General features: G+C 39.9%; 1 protein-coding gene across 3 annotated transcripts in view; it reads left to right on the top strand.

Annotated features, from left to right (window-relative positions):
• ST6GAL2 (ST6 beta-galactoside alpha-2,6-sialyltransferase 2) overlaps positions 1-17,260 on the top strand; it is a 174,719-nt gene that overhangs the window by 148,155 nt on the left and 9,304 nt on the right. For all 3 annotated transcript variants that reach the window (XM_063149857.1, XM_063149858.1, XM_063149856.1), the window contains 4 exons: positions 505-1,507; positions 5,413-5,510; positions 8,655-8,756; positions 9,846-10,020. In XM_063149857.1, the coding sequence (XP_063005927.1) occupies positions 562-1,507; positions 5,413-5,510; positions 8,655-8,756; positions 9,846-10,020 (1,321 nt within the window). In that variant the 5' untranslated portion in view covers positions 505-561. The remainder of the gene's footprint in view (positions 1-504; positions 1,508-5,412; positions 5,511-8,654; positions 8,757-9,845; positions 10,021-17,260) is intronic.

The raw sequence follows: 17,260 nt of genomic DNA, 5'->3' as shown, positions 1-17,260 counted from the left end.
CCTTCACCCCCTGATGATACGCACAGAACACCATCATTTCCAGGCTGTGGGCAGAGGAGGGCTGCAATGTAGAGCTTGTGCTCCCTGCCTGGTCCCTCTGGAGACAGGCTTGCTCACAGTTCCCCTGCGTGAGGACTTTCAGTGGTAAAGAGAAGACAGCTTCTGTGCATGCAGCCAGGCAGGGGCTTTGCTTTTGCCCTCCCAATGCTACGCTGGATATAGCAGAAGCAGGCAGGCACATGATCTCCCCGAAGGCAGGATCCAGAGTTACTGTAGAAACTGGCCACCAGCTTCTTTTGCAGCTAGCAGCTGTCACGGTGTGGTTACAGCCAAAGCGTGTCACTCCTACAGTGTCTGCAGGCTCTGGAGTGTGTTTCTGCTACTGAATCCTTTGTGCTACTGCCTGAAGATTAATTCTGCAGCATCTATCAATATGTGTTAAGATATTTCTAAGTTGTATTTGTTTTTTGAATGATTTTTAATAGCATTTGATGTTCTCTACAGGTTTCATTTTCCTTCACCAATACTTCAAGGCGCAGAGGAGGTGGTAAAGGCATTGCCATGAAACCTAACTTGAAGCAATGGAAACAACTCATGCTTTTTGGTATCTTTGCATGGGGCCTGCTTTTCTTGGTGATATTCATCTATTTTACAGATAGCAACACTGCTGAACCAGTTCCAAGTTCCTTTTCTTACATTGAAACCAAGAGACTTCTGCCCCTTCAGGGCAAGCAGAGAGTTATCATGGGAGCCATTCATGACCCATCATTCTCTGAAACCATTGATGGGAACGAGGTACTTCTTAATGAAGATCTCCTAGGTACTTTTAAATCTGGGACTGCAAATTCTAAGAAATGGACTGTATTGGAAGAGGACTTTAGAAATGAAGATGAGTTTTTTCCACCCCAGTTAGGAAGAAAATCAAAAAGTGCTTTCTATCAAGTGAATGATGATTATTTATTTGCTGCTGGTCAGCCTCAGTCACACAACCGCCTTCAAGAGATAGAAAAATTCATTTCGGCTGATGTGAATAATCCAAAAGGAAATGTTTTACAGAGCAACTGGAGCCATCAGAGAAGAACGAGGAGAAGGAGCACAAAGCATAGGAGAGGCCAGATGCTTAATGAATCTGATGACTGGGATGGGCTGTATTCCACAATGTCGAAATCCTTTCTTTACAAGCTTTGGAAAGGGGATGTCTCTTCCAAGATGCTAAACCCTCGACTGCAGAAGGCGATGAAAGATTATTTGAGTACCAATAAGCATGGGGTGTGGTTCAAGGGGAAGCGAAACTCCAAGTTGACAGGAGACCAGCTATTCTGTGAGCTAAAAGAAAGAGTGAATGTGAAAACAATAGATGGCAAGGAGGCTCCCTTCTCCACTCTTGGATGGGAAAAGCACGTTCCCCAAATTCCACTGGTCAAATTATATGCACATGGCTTTGGGAGTTGTGCAGTAGTTATGTCTGCTGGTGCAATACTGAACTCCTCTCTGGGGGACGAAATAGGTGGGTGAAATGTATCTATTTGTGTGTGTGTGTGTGTATGTATATGCATGTTCATATTTAAATTTCAAAAGTTTCATGCTTCTCAAGCACAGATCTGTAAAGTCTGGTTGCTCTCTCTTACTACAGTTGCATGAAAGTAAACTAATGGACTTCAGTGAGGCTGTTCCCTTTCAGAACAATATAACTGAAAGGAAAATCAGGCCTGAAGTCATAATCTAATTTAAAGAAAACAATGATGCTTTCTTATCATATTACATCTTGTAGTAGGGAGGCAGAACTGGTTACATCAGATCTGCGATATTCAACATTTGTGTGCAACATGCATTTATTTCTTCAGCAGATTAGAGCTGTGTTCAGGTTTTATTCTGCAAAGCTGTGTTACACTGGTCTTTATTTTGCAGTAGCTCACAACTACTGTTGTGTGGCTGGCCGAGACATTTGTCTCCATGTCAAGAAGCAGTAGAGTGTCCTCTTCCTCTCTTGCTGGTTTAGAGTTCACAGACATAAGGAATTCAGACCCTTGAGTAGCTTCATGCACTGACATCAAGTCCCTTGGCCTCTTTTCCGAGACTGAATTTCAGTGAGTTCAAGTGTGTTCACCCATTGTTTTCCCATTGCCACACTGAGTCAGTGAGGTTACAGGTGTGCTGAGATGTCAGTGTCACTCAGACTCCCCCACCTCGAGGTGGGAGTTTTGTAGTAGCTATTCAGAAAAGGATGGTGGGACCATAAAACTAGTCCAGGTCACTTCTATTTTTTTTTTCTTTTTAGATACTGCTACTACCTGTGTTAATATCTCAGTAGTTCTTCATTTTAGTAGTACATGTGCAGTATGCTAAGAGTGTTGAAAGAAGGATGAAAGGTTCCAGAACTTGTTACTGAAACAAGAAGAGTTATCTCCTTCAGCACTTCATAAAAAACCTTTTGATGTTCACTCATTAATCCTCCCATCTTCCAGGACTTCACATCCCAATACTTGCCTCATCACTCTGTGTCATCTCTTTGACACCGATAGGTTTTCTTTAAATCTCTGGGATATGTTGGAGCTTCTAGGATTATCAAACTCTTGCAATGGGCTTCTAGCACAGCAAAGGTGCCCAGCTAGCCTGCAGCTAAAATCACACCAGGGTAACCCCTAATTCCATAGGAAGCCTTGCTGGTGTAGAAATCTTTGGGGTGAAAAAGCTTAGCAGTTCCTACCTTCTCCAGCATGTTATCTTTGACTGAAACAGAATCTTCTGTCAGTGCTCCCCAGTACAACCAGTTTACACCAGTATGGATTAGTGCTGTACTGTAGAATCCATAGCACATTGTGACATATTTACATAATCACGTATTACAGCGTGTTTCAAGTCATATTTGCACACTCAGGTGCAGCCCAGACATGGACTTGGGTGCTTGACATGGTACCTGGGGCCTGCTTGCTCCTGAGTGCACCCATTTACTTAGGAAGCTTCTGGGCACCGAACCTTATGTCATTTCCTACAGAAGAACTTTGGATTTAAATGGGAAATTGTCATCTGATGCCACCTAAAGGGAGGAAGATTGGGTTTGAAAAAGCCCACATAGAATTTTTAGATCTCATACGTGTTGTGCAAGGAGATATTGGGGCACCAGCAGTCACAGAAGGTTTTTTATAAAACTCTCTCAGGGCAGATACCAGTGACTGAGGAGAGGATTTGGCCCAGACTGTGGGGGGCCAAGTGACTGCTTACAGCAATGGTAGACAAGGGAGAGCAATTTTAAGGTAAAAGAGAAGAGGCTTAAATTAGATGTTAGGAAGAAATTCTTTACAGTGAGGGTGGTGAAGCCCTGGAACAGATTGTCCAGAGAAATTGTGGATGCCCTACCCCTGGAAATGTTCAAGGCCAGGTTGGATGGAGCTCTGAGCAACCTGGTCTAGTGGAAGTGTCCCTGTCTATGGCAGGATGGTTGGAACTAGATGGTCTTAAAGGTCCCTCCCCACCCAAACCATTCTGTGATTCCATGGTTTATTCTCCCAAGAGAGGAAAAAAAATACCTATGAAAGAAGTAGTGAAGGACATTTCCCTTCACAGGCCTTTAGCTCCCTCTTCTGTGTTCCTATTAGAAACACAAGCAAAAATCTTAATTTGTGTTCTGCCTTTTGCCCTCCTCTCCCCCACCCCTCTGACTGTTTTTAAATGAAAGTAGGCATGGAAATACTGTACAAGTGTAGCAAACACTCCCATTGTGATCATGATATTAATTGAGAGAACCAATTATTTTGGCATCATAGGAAGTAAAGGGGATCTGTGATCAAACCCCAAAGGTTTTTGATCTTTAAAATGCTTATCTACAAACACATACTAAGATTAAAATCAGTTTATTCAAAACCAGCTATTTTTGGCAAAGAAGAAGTTTTTCATCTGTCTATGAAGAATCAGCATGAGTGTTGTTGGAAATGCATCACGCTGTCTCACAATTAAGCTGCAAATCATACAATTCCCATTTCATAATCCAGTTCTCAGTCAACAGATTGTCTAAAAGTTGTCAATCATGGGTCCAAATTTATGTTCTTAAATTCATTACAACAAACTTGTGTTTTTCTTTTCCTTCTCCAAATATGTGAAGTACCTGCAGATTCTTCATTTCCTTTAGTTCCTGCACAATCAAGATGCTTGGTAGATTAAGTCTGGGTGTTGAGGCTAGGGCTGTCCCTGCATGGGACACAGAATAAATTTCCACTCATAAGGTTCTGAAGAGTTGGGTTTGGTGGGCATCTGGCAAAATCCCTCTTTTCAGACATGACATATTAATGCTAACATGTATGTCTGAGATCAGACTGCTGGTTGCGTGCCACACCGTGTTTCCCTGTATGGAGTACAAGAAGTGCAGAGTAAAGGAGGGAAAAGATGAAAGATCCCAGTTTGATAGGAGCAAGCCAAGTCTCCATTGGCACATTGGTTATCTTTGGAGACTTTTGTCTCTTCCAGTTTTTGAGCTACAGATAACACATTTTAAATGACTAGAGATGAGCAGCAATACAGACTACCTGTTGGTTAAGGCATTTCATATTCTCAGCTTCCATGGACAGAAGAGATAAAAACAGACCAAATACCACCTACCAGCAGGGGCCGTTGTTTCTAGACAGTGGATAAAATGTCTTGTTCTCTTTCACACCTTTTGGGCTTTGAGATCCCCTTGAAAGAAGCACTGGGAGGGTGATTAGCTCTTATCCAATGGAGGCTTGCATGTGGTGTCTACCCTTGACCCATACTTGACCTAGAGCTGCTTTCTCTTCTCCATGACTCCAAGGTCAACTGCTTGTGCAGTAACTTTGACAGTTCAGCTCTGTTAGATCTTTGCTACCAAGGGATCCTGAGGTTTCTTTGTGTGAGCAGATGTGTGGGCTGGCTGCCATACAGAGGCTCTTTAAGATTTGTACTGAGCTTGAGAATATGTACACAGTATGATTAATAGATTTGGGGTAGTCTGAGATTTTCACGTATTATAAAATACTGTGAAACACAATCTTGTAGTTAAGGATTGTTGTTCATTCAAATGTGCAATTAGATATCCTTGCAGTTTACATGCTTTTCCATGGAGTAATTCTCTGTAAATTTTGTGATAGAAGTGGTAAGCAATTGTGTGTACTGGGTGTGCTAATAGTCTTCCCACAGTAAGTCTATCCAATTAAGAGAAGTATTTTAGTATTGCATGCTAAATTAATAGATTAATCTGAATTTTTTTCCTAGTCGGCTTTTATGTTAATAACATATGGCAGATGCAAGAGGATTTTTGTTTGTGCATAGCAGAACATTCATCATCCTTAGAATATCCAGATTAGGACAAATGTGTAAGCTTTTATTAGTTTAGATAACTGGTTTTATCTTACTGTTCAGCATGCTAAGAAAAAAGAGTTACCCCCTCATTTGTGCTTCTAGATTCTCATGATGCTGTTTTAAGATTTAATTCTGCTCCAACACGTGGCTATGAAAAAGATGTTGGCAATAAAACAACCATGCGGATCATTAATTCTCAGGTAAGATCTTCCTTTTCAGAGTTCAAGTCAGTGTCTCTTCTGCACAATAGGACAGGAAGTTAATAACCTCTGAAAAAGTGTTGGGTAATATGGGAAGCAGGTAGTGATTAAACAGTTGTGATGCAGAGAAGGTGAAAGTTTTCCCTTACAGGGATGTTTGCACTGCTGTCAGTGTAGAGTGGCTCGATAACCTCGTTTCAGAGAACCAGTTTGTAAAGTTTCTCATGTGAACTGATCTGTGAAGGCTCTGCAGGATGCCAGAGAGCTGTCAGCACAGAAGACCTTGACCTCCTGGAGAAGCCATTGCCTCCAGGATTTTCGTGGAGCTCAGGCTGTGGTGATTCCAAAGCTGTTTTCTCATATTTTCCAGTTCCCCAATTATTTCCTTGCTGGAAGGCAAAAGAAATGGGAACTGAGTTTGTGTAACACTAGGCAAGTCATCATGGTTTAAAATTTTGGAAAGAACTAGTGAAAAACTTTAGTGTGTGCGGGGTATTACACATCAGGTGAGTTTGTTCATCTGAATGGAAACAAGAGAAAATGAGATTTTCTGTGTATGGGTGTAAATAAATAATTGTGACTTGAGCTACAGTGACACCTTATGGTTGAGAGTAGTTTTTCAAGTTCAAAAATGCTATTGCCTGAATTCCTGTCTTGGGCAAATCAAACCTCCTTGCTTTTTATGAAATGCAGATAAAAATCAACTAGAGAATTTCAGTGAAATTTTATGACACACTGAAATAAGTTTACTTAGTCAACTCCAGGAGTATGGTTGGCCGTGTAGTAGGCTCTGCACGTGTTGATTCGTGTTGAAGGATTGCAAAATTTTCAATTACTGTAATTAATTTTTTTTAGTTCATTTTTTCTTTTGCTTTGAGTGGCTTCCCAAGCTAAGCCTGTTCTTGTTGGGTGTGTTTTTTATGTGAATAAGTTCATGTTCTTTGCCATCAAAAAGAGGACTGTTTGCTGTCATTCACTTCACCTATTTTGTAGGTATTTGTGAGGCTGCAGAACAGACTAGATTTTTGAAGTGATTTGGGTTAAATATGCCCCCTTTTGTTCACAAGAAGAAAGCAGAAATATCTTATTCTGCCTTAAGTGCTGTAATCAGTGTATCAGGGAACATGGATTTTCATGTATTTTATTTTACTTCTTTTTTTATTTTGTTGGGTTTTTTCCCTTTTCTTTCATGATTCTCTGTTTTACTGTTAGCCAAAATGTCCTGGCATTGACTATGCCTGAATTCCTGAACTGGGCAAGGAAAAAGGTTTAGAAACTCTTTACAGTTTACTAGATTCAGTAGGCTTCCTGTAGAAGAGAGAAATGTTCTCAGGGAGTGATCTGAGCTTTTTATCTCCCCAGAAAATTCGGAGAGATTGTGGTTAAATTACCTACTCCCCATGCAGGGCAGACTGGGGGCTTCTGGCTCCCAGAGCTGCTGCAGTGCATTCCCACTGGGATGGCAGTGGAGGGTCCCATGGTCTTCTCTTCTGCACTGTGCAAGGCTTGCTCCCCATAAGACCTCTCAAGAAAACAGAGAGCAAAGTTCTGACCAGGTCAGCTCACATGGCTTCCTCACAAGTGTTTGCATTCCCACCAGCTTTGTGCTTCTCCAAAGAGGTTAGAAGCCATCCATGGTGGTCTGTGCATCTGGTGAGAAGTTAGCCTTGCCCTCTCTGAGACTGAAATCTGCGCAAGCCACTGATGGAAGTTGCTTTCCCTACCTGTGCTGTCGCTGGGTTACCTGTACAGGTTTACTGACCCTCCTCCCCTCCTCACTGCTGGAAGCTCCTGCATTCATTTAATTAAAAGGCTGCAGTGGCCCCTTCTTCCTTCATATTCTCCACCGTGAAAGCCCAAAGGATATGAAGGAAACCTGTGCACTGGCTGCAATAACAGTACTAATAGATGCTGTTATTGCAGCAAAAACTCATAGGTATGAATGCAGACTCACTGAAAGTGAAATTTGTGTGGACAGCACCTCCAGAGGACTCTTGTTTACTGAAAGGCAAGTAAGAGCTCCTTTGTGTGCTAAGTGTGGAACCAAGCTTTTAAAATCTTGGCCTTTTGGTCAATTTGCTCTGTATACTCAAAAAAGGTGTTTACATTCTGAGGTGAAAATTGTTCTGAGGAAAATTAAGTTGGGGATGCTTGCTGATAGCAGCATGACTAATTCTGTTCTTACTGTAGAAGGCTGATGGAAATCATTAAACTCAAAGTTTATGGTAGGAAGAATATTGCTATGGCAACAATATTATTTTTCTGAAGAAAAATATGCATAATTAAATATGGCTCATTGGATCCTAAAGGGAAATTAAAATTATTATGAATTTATTTGTCTGGAATGTTGATTATTTTAACAGCTGGAAGAAAATTCATGCTGTTTTGACCAATGCTGAACTGCCTGGCATTGGATGCACCAGGAATCAAAGAGATCTAGTTGGACCTGGAGGGTTCTGGAAGGGGTGAGCCAGCAGGAGTGAAGAGTAGACTTCCACTGTGGTGGGATGATCAGGCAAAGTACTGGGAGATGCAGGAAGGAGTTATATGAGAGCAGACGATTAGAGCAAAATGACAATTCCTTCAAAAATAGCCCTGTAACATGCCTGTTGTTGGAATTGTTTCTTTAGGTATTCCAATTTGTACAGTCATGGTCTAATTTGCATTTTTTTCATTGAAATAACACTGATTTTCTGTTAAAATGAGAAAACCTTGAAAAAGGTGGCTGGAGATGGGTGACATTAGAGAAAGACATTACCCTTGGGGGCTGTAGCCCTTCAAAGAAAGCTGCTCCGTGTCCAAGAGGATCCCACAGGTGATCTGACATACTGTTTCATTTTCGAGTTCCAGAGTACAGGGTAATGTTGATACACGATAACACAGCATCTCAAGTGGTACCATCACATCCCTCACAGATGGAGAGTAATTCAGCATACTGCTACTTCAGACTGTCATGAGTGCTGTTTATGGCTAAGCTTTTTTTGTATATTTCTTTAACAAAACAAGATGCTTAAAATCAACCAGAACTGAAGCATAACAAACAGCAGCGTGGGTAGGACTGTTCACTTGAGAGAAGGATTTTGCCATTTTCCTGGATCCCGCTTGCTTTTAATGCTGTGGAATTCTTTGCATTTGTGTTTGCAGATTCTCACCAATCCCAACCATCACTTTGTCGACAGCTCCTTGTATAAAGATGTTATTTTAGTAGCCTGGGATCCTGCTCCCTACTCTGCAAATCTGAATGTGGTAAGATATCCACTTAGACCTTTTTTCCCAATTATTTGAAAGTACTGGAGAAAATTAATTTACTACTTTAGTCTCCTGGTTCTCCCTTTTCACCATCAGCCCCAGGTTCTGTCTGTATCTGAGTGGAGAGTGCTATGTCTATAGGACTTGGTCAAAATTGGTTAATTGGTCACAAACTTTTTAGTAGCCAGCATTTATACTGGAAGGGACTGTTCTGACGTGCTAGGATAGATGAATAGTGGCATTTGTTTGATAACACATTCCTGTTTTCACATAACAGTGAGTTTTCTGTGTGTTTGCCAAGGAGGGAGCATTGCTAGATTTCTGGAGTAGGTTTTATCAGGAAAGGTGAAAAACTGCATCAATTTTTCCCCTTCTTCCCCTCTGCCTTCCCAAACAAAATACAACATCCAAGTGAAAATCTCTCTGGGTGCCTTCCCCATTTCTCAGGCCTCCTCCCCACCAGCATTCCCTTTATGTCCACTGTCCCACTGCCATCTGTGCCCTGCCGTCCACCCCCTCACTGAGAGCAGCAGATGTCCATCTGCTTGTCACTGGGGGAGTCTCCACTTTGGCTGTTGCTGCAGCCCCAGCAGACAAGTTGATCTGATGGCTTTTGGCACAGGGAGCTCGGAGCTGAGCAGGCTGCAGAGTAGAAAGTAAACCTTCATCTGCTGCATTCCCTTAGCAACAGATGCCAGGGGCTGCCTGCTCCCACGCAGGCTCCATCAGCCTGCGTCACGGCTCTGCTGCCTCCGTCAGGGACGGGCACGCTTGCAGAGGAACACTCACCCCCAGGCCCAGATAGCATGCTAAAGCTCTTTGAACCTCTTCTTTAATGTGGATCTGTGGGGGAAAAATGGTCTTGGCTCATCCCACAGCAGTCAATTACATATTGGGAGTTTCTGTATGAAGGGAAGAAACAGAATAGCCCAGAGTGAGTAATGTCTTTCTAGCAGAAGCATCCACCAGTGCAGGCTGCTTTGCTACTGTTCTGTAGAACCCAAATGAAGGCAGTTTATGCTATTGTACATGTAGTGTTCAAAAATGTTTCTTACTATTAAAAACCATGTGACTTTTTTCCTCCAGTGGTATAAGAAACCAGACTACGATCTGTTCACTCCCTACGTACAGCATCGCAGGAAGAATCCAACCCAGCCATTCTACATCCTCCATCCAAAGTTTATATGGCAGCTCTGGGACATCATTCAGGAGAACACTAAAGAGAAGATACAGCCCAACCCTCCTTCTTCAGGGTTTATTGGTAGGTGTACCAAAGATGGTCCCAGTAGACATGTTAGATTAAAAAAATAATTTCAAACGTATACATTGCATGAGGATCAAGTCCATACATGTGTACTGTGTGCTTTATACAGAATCAATGACTAGCAAAAACACACAGTATGAGAACTAGAAAACAGCTGGGTGAATTTGATGTTCTGCTTTCTTGCCCTTTGCATCCATAGTATGTCTATCATATCCATAAAACATGCATAAATCTATGAGAAATTCGTATTATTCCATATTAATATATCTTTTGAGGACCTAGTCAATTCTGAAGTTCCTCATTGGGATCATAGAGCAGAGAATCCTCAGATGGCAGATCATGTAGGCAGGATGAAATCAATGGCAGGCTGAGCTGTATTCTCTACGTAGGCCAAGGGCAGGCCAAGGGCTTCTAGTGCTCAGTCTGAGCACTTCTCTTCTTCACTGGAAGCAATAGAGTTTCACTGTATTTTTTTTGGTCCTTCCTTAGTATTTTGGAGGGCACAATTTGGCACTCTGCCCACAGCAGGTCCTGTGTGTGAACAGGTCTAAAGGATGCAAGTAGGCAGAGTGGCAAGGCTGAGTCAGGGTCATCCTGGCTTATGCTTCTAGACTCACGGGGCAGTAGAGCTTCAAATACCATCTTCTGCTTTGGAAACTCCATCCTTTCCTCACTGACATTGTGAAATTGATCTGATAGGTATTTGCTACAGTCAGAAAATGGTTTGGTTTTTTTTTCTTTGTATTTGAATCTGAAAGCAAAGACACCTGAGATTGCATCTGATATGGGAAAATCAGTTTTGAACATTTATCTTGGGTTCTGTATGCATATCCAAGGTGCACTAGGATGTAGTGGCATCCTAGGTCACCTTGGAGCACACCAAAGGCCTTAGAGAGGATGCAGAAGCTCCCAGAGGGAGAATACAAAGGTTTCTGGGAGATGCCCATCTTTGCCTTGAGTGGGTTGTGCATACCTGGAACATGAGTGGAAGGTAAAGGAGGCCTGGTGTGTTGTTGGAGGGGGCCTTGGCAGTTGGTTACTTCTTGAAGTGAGGTTTTTTTGGAACCTGCTTGTAAAAATTCACAGGGAGAAGACAGTTCATGCGAAATGATCTCACCAGCTGCATTTTGCAAAAGTGTTTCTTGTAGCAATGAAGCTGTTGATAAAAATAGGTTAACAGCTGCTGATTGTAAGAATATTGAAGAGGATCATTGTGCTGTCAATCTGTACTTCCACCATACATAAAAAACACTTCAAAAGCTTTCTTTAAAGAAATGGAATTAATTTCACTATGAGACTAGAACAGAAATCTTCAATCCCAAATCTAAATGTAAAAATATCCTTCAAGCAGAGAAAGCTTTGAAAATATAAACCATTAAACAAGCAAAATTTTAACAACAAAAGCTATGCAGATAAATATACTCTGTGTACAGAGGCAAATTTGCCTTCTTCTCTAGTGGGAATTTTATTTATATTGTTCTTTTCCAAGGAGCAGTGCTTTTTCGTAGGCTGTTACTAACTTTAAAGAACCAAGGTATTAAGATGAGCTTATTGGATGTCATATCCACCCATTTCATAACCAGCTACTGTTCTGATAGATGTATTTTAGATATTTTATTAGGGAGAGTCTTCCTGTTTTGATGACCTTATTGAATTAATGTCTATGTATTGCACAAGTAACATAATCTAAGAAAGAGCAAATGCATATTGTCAGGGACATAAAGGGTAAGATAAAGCATAAAAAATAGAATGCAGCTTGGCAGAAAGTGTTGGTCTTCAGTTCAGGTATCTCTCAATCACTCATGCAGCAAATAATCCTGTTGGAACTGAGGCTGGCAGACACAAATAGTGTACTTGTATGAAAGGGGAATGCTGAATATTGAGCTTCTACCTGATCTTATAAAATCTATAAAATTATTTCCTATAGAATTAGTAGAAAGATTGAGTAAGTGGTGGCCATCATAAAATATGAGTGTCTTAATTTCAACAAGAGAAAATAATTTATTAAATTACCATACTACTAAATGCCACTGTACTTAAAACAGCTAAATTAAGGAAATAGACTGTTGTTAAATAGGGATATGAATTTTTACAGAGATATACATTCCTGAATCTGAGCAATTTCCAGCAAGGACTATGATGATTTTAATCATATAGAAAAGGTTACAAAAATGGTTCTGAGTCAAGTGAGGCACTTTTGTTCCAAGCTTTTTAGCTTCCATTAGACCCAATTTACAAAATTGGACAAATGTATAAATTAAAACATGGAAACAGCAGAATGTTTCTTTTCACAAGTGGCAAGAATGTTTCAGCATGGTCTTACACTGTTTCTTCAGTAATTACATTTTTCTCCTGACAATTGTATATATTCCTGCTGCTTGGCACTATTTATAAGAAACTGAATCTTGCCAAAGGGAGGATGTTGGTGGAATGTGTCCTCAAGGTGTTCTTCTGCAGCAATGAGTCAGCATCCTTCCACAGTGACTTATGTCAGGGGAATCTTTTAACATGGTTAATAACTGTATTACAGTACTTAAGTCACAATATTATTAAGTCTCTCAGAAAGGGAGCCAGTGGGGAAGAGGAAGTCTCTCACGTGCTTTGATTTTAGAGGAATGAGAGAGAGAGAGAAGAGGTAGAACTTGTCCCCTGGTTTTTCACTGCCTGGGAGCTAGGGAAAATAATGGGTTTCGCACTTCCTGGCCCCCCTGCCTCCCTCAAACCTTGCTAGGTCAGCTCTGCACAGGCTCAGTGTTGCTGAGGAGAGGCAGCAGCATTTGATAGCTGTGGATGGGTGAGGGAAGCACAGGGCATGTCCCAGCTGTGGAGGGGAAATGGGAGGATGGGAAGAGCAGGATTGGTTTGGGGAGGGATGGTTTGTGGGTAAATGTCCAACAGGGTAAACCAACCTTTTGATTTTAATCTGGGAGTCTCTTTTGGTTTGTTTCCTGAGACACCAGCATGGACTTTAGCTGGCTTATAACTTTGCCTTTTGTGACATGTCATAGCTTAACTAATGCCACTCCTCACAATAAACCATTTCTTTGTCTTCCTAGTCTAATCCTTATAAGAGCTTTGAGAAGCCATTTCTTCATATTTTTGCATTGCTTTTGCAGCTGCTGCCTTCACGCTTCTAAACAAATTTCTGCACAGTATTCTCATCATCTTGCATTAGCATTAGACAATTGCCATGGTGGCTTTTCACAGTTAAAGTTGTTGGTTCACATTTGGCTGAAAATAAGTTTGCTAAATGAGTATTGATATGTTTACATCTCATCTTGGACTTGGATCTATGCCATTTCTCTCAGAAGATAGATAAGCTTCCAACCATCAAACCTCAGACTTGGATTCCACTGGCAAATCCTAAATTAACACTGTTACTAGGGAAAGATTTGCCCTACCTTTTGGCAGAAGTAAGTCACCTCTCACTTCTGTTAATAAGTCTTTCATTGTGAAATGTGAACTCAGTCTTCCTCCCTTCTTTGTGTACATATCAAAGCTCAGTTTTTAATTGAATCTAGTAGTATATAAAGTGTCAGTCACTAATGTTGCCATTCTGCTGTAAGAACTGACTGTTCCTGTACCGTCTTTGGTAGCCAATGCAAACAGCCTATTCTGACCTTAAATTTTTGTCATCTGAAGACCAGGAGTAAAACTGCGGAGTTTCCCAAGGGCAGCATTCTGTGCTTATTGGATGGGATGGAACATTAGCATTTGGAAATTCTGAGAGCTTTTTAATAATGTCGAGATCATATAAAGGCTTTTCTTTGGAGATTTTGCTCCTGTCCACTGTTTACTTAGTGGATTTTCTATAAATTCCTACTTACCATAGTCCATCGGTACACTTTCCTGATTTACCTCTTCAGAGGTGACTTTAATTGAAATTCACATTTTTGTACTGTTAGAGAGCAGTGACTTTTATCTTTTTAAAAGCTAGCTGAAAGCTGTGACTGCAGTATTTTGGTTTGTTTTCAATCAAAACATGACCTGTGTACATTCTTACATTTTAGGCTGTCACTGTAGGTGGTAGTTTTGATATGTGCTAGAAATTTTAGCATAACATACAGTCCACTGAACACAAAATAACTAAGCCCAGGTTACTTTATTGTTGGGAGAAGGGAAATGTTGCTTGAGGCTTTACAGTTGACATTCCAGCTTTAACAGTTATGCATCAGTAATAGTCGATAACATTATTTTAATCTTCATTTGCATGCATCAAGACAATAGTACAAGCAAGGCTATCATTGCACTGCAACATTAGCAGGTTGTTGTATGACTAAGAACTTAAATTTAAATCATCTTTGGAGAGCATGTTGCATAGCAGTATACAGCTGACCTCCAGCTCTGCCTAGAAAAAATGAACTGAAAGAAACAAATGGACATATTAAGAGTTGCCTTTGTTGCTGTAATTCAGTTGCTTTAACATCAGTTGGTGCAGGAGCAGAATAATGCTCACTTTTGCCAGCTCAGTGTTGTTCAAGTATTAGCCCACAAATAAATAATACCTCAAATACTAAGCTTCAAATTATTCTTACTCCAACAAAAAGCACGCTGAAATTTGAGTGTCTCCTCCCACTTCTCAAAATGGAGACATAAAAGAGCAAACTCTCCTCTTAAATCACATTTAAAAATTTATTATTCTAGTGTGCTACCCAAAATTAAACAATACATTTAGAATTACATTATATTACTGGTCAGTATTTTCCAGTCTATGCTCATATTACAGAATGTATTATTGTGATTAATGTAGAGCTTTTTGCATTCACCAAGTTATAAACATGTAATTTTCAAGGTCTACTATGTAATGCTAGTATCTATACATCAAAGATGACAAGTATTGCACAAATTATTAAGCTTAGGCACAGGGCCATTTGGTGACAATTCTTTGATAAATAATTTGTTTTTCTTGTGGTTTATATTTTTCACATAGTTCATGAACTAACCAGAGGTGAGAGAACCCTCTTTAAGAAACAAAGTGTTTAAAAAAGCCAGAGCTATTTTTACTGCATGTACCAAAGAATAACTGAGGCACATTTGGCCCAGTTTCAAGGAGTTTCCTGTGGTATCTGCAATCCAGTCAAGACAGACTATAGTAGTAGACTATCACATAGAATATTGTAACTTCTAAATGCTTTATGCTTATTTGTAATGCTTTCAAATACACAAACTTACTAGTATATACAGCTAAATTATTTTCTGTAACTGAATTTACAATGTGTGTGAAATGATACATTATGGGAATGAATCAGATTATGTATATTTAAATGTTTTCAACATCTCTTTCATGATGTTATAATGATTCTGTGTTCTTGATGAATGTTTGAGTTACACTTGTAATTCTAGATGCTTTCATACAGCATCTTTTGATTGAGATATATTAAACTATATTTTATTTATTTGTAAACTAGAAAACATTCTTTTTTAAATTAGAGTGCTAACCACAATGCTTAATTGTACCATACAATATTCATGTTGGAAAATCAAAATCTTTGGAATTATTCAAATTGCCAAGAACAAATAACAAAAAACATTTTCTCCTTATGATTAGAATCCATAGAGCATGTTCATTTGTAAAAACCATCCATGCAAGGAATTTAATCTTCATATAATTCTGGTTTAAATGTCCTCAGTGCAGATTGTATAAACTATGTTTATTTGTGCCATTTGGACTGAGTTTAAACTATACCCAACACTTCCTAACATCAAGGGCATCTTCCTAATAGGAAAAAATAAAATTACTACACTACACTTGATCTTAACCAAAATGCCAAGAAGAGAAAACACACTTTTCTAAGATTTTTGAAATGCTGATATATAATATTTCAAAATACGTGATACTCTTTTGGCAATCTACAATTGCCCTGTTATAGCAAAGTTGCATTTGACTGTTTCTCTGACAACCACATCATTTCTTTGGAATAATAAATTTTATAGTATTTCTAAAAGAGTATTCTATGCTCACAATTCTTTTTTTTTCTTTCTTTTTTTAAAATGTTCAGTTGGGTGTTCATGAACATTGCCGTTCAATTATAAAGCATTCACAAAGCACACCTTTGAATGTTCTACCACAAAACAGGCAGAATTATTTTGCATTTTTACATTTTTACAATTGTAATCCAAATGGGACTTAAAAAAATCAAGCAAGGGTATTAGAATTAGATTGGAGTGGCCTATGCAGAATTATCTTCAGTAGTGATTTTGAATGTCTGGTAGCACCAGTTATGTTTGTCAAAACTAAAATCAGGCTGGATAACCCTGAGCTTTTCATTAATGTGAAACATGGATTGGATATTTAAGATCTAAAAAGCTTTTCTATAGTTAGATGCTATAGACAGCCTATAGACTTTCAGGTTTTGCATTTTCTGAAGTTGTGCACGTCTACTGGCCTTCCCTAAATACTTTGTAATTCTGTTCCTACTCCCGTTCCCGTACCTTAGTATTTATGAGTGGTAGAAAAAAACCCCATATCTCCCATCAGCTTAATCCTTGCACCTAAATTTGCCATATCTGTTTGGTCCATGTCTGGGTCAGTCAGAGAGCGGGATTTGTGCTTCCTGACTTCAGCTGGTTCCAGTGCAGGTCTGTACTTGTGTTAGTCACCCTCAGAATTATTAGAGAAAAAAATACCTCAAATATTGCTGTGAGCCCCAAATTGTCCTCAACCTGTGAAATTTTCATCCCATACTGGGAGTACAGCTATCCATGCTGCTGCTCAGGCTTCTCCTATAGCCAACAGAAAAAAAAAAACAGGACATTCTGGGGAATGGCTTGTATGATCCATTAGACATGCACTGCTTCCTAAAAGTGCCTGCTTTCTTGCGCTGGCAGCAAGGGTGCCTGTGATACTGCACCAAGGGCACATTTGATCATGCCTATTTCTTCTCATTGTGCTTCTGGAAAAGAAGCACAGATTATATTATTTTCCATGTTGCTCCAAAAGCTACTTACACAGGAGAGTAGAGGAGAAGGTTCTTGATAGCCAAGTACCAGACTCTTATTTTTGGTTTCAAGTCAATGGAGAGAAACAACACGAAAAAGACAGTTCTCTATAAGTGAACTATTCAACACATCCTAAAGGAGATATCTAAAATAAGTCAGATGAGTTTTGCCCTAGAAATACCTGTCTCCTGCATTGTCTGTAAAGAATGCTTTAAACCAGCAAGGTCAGAGATGGGCATGAACAACTCAGTAAGATTAATTCTGTCCAGACTCTGTATTGTGTTGGGACAATGACTGT

Source organism: Melospiza melodia, chromosome 2, assembly GCF_035770615.1.
Source record: "Melospiza melodia melodia isolate bMelMel2 chromosome 2, bMelMel2.pri, whole genome shotgun sequence".
Lineage (NCBI taxonomy): Eukaryota > Metazoa > Chordata > Aves > Passeriformes > Passerellidae > Melospiza > Melospiza melodia.
This window is presented reverse-complemented; position numbering and strand designations above follow the sequence as displayed.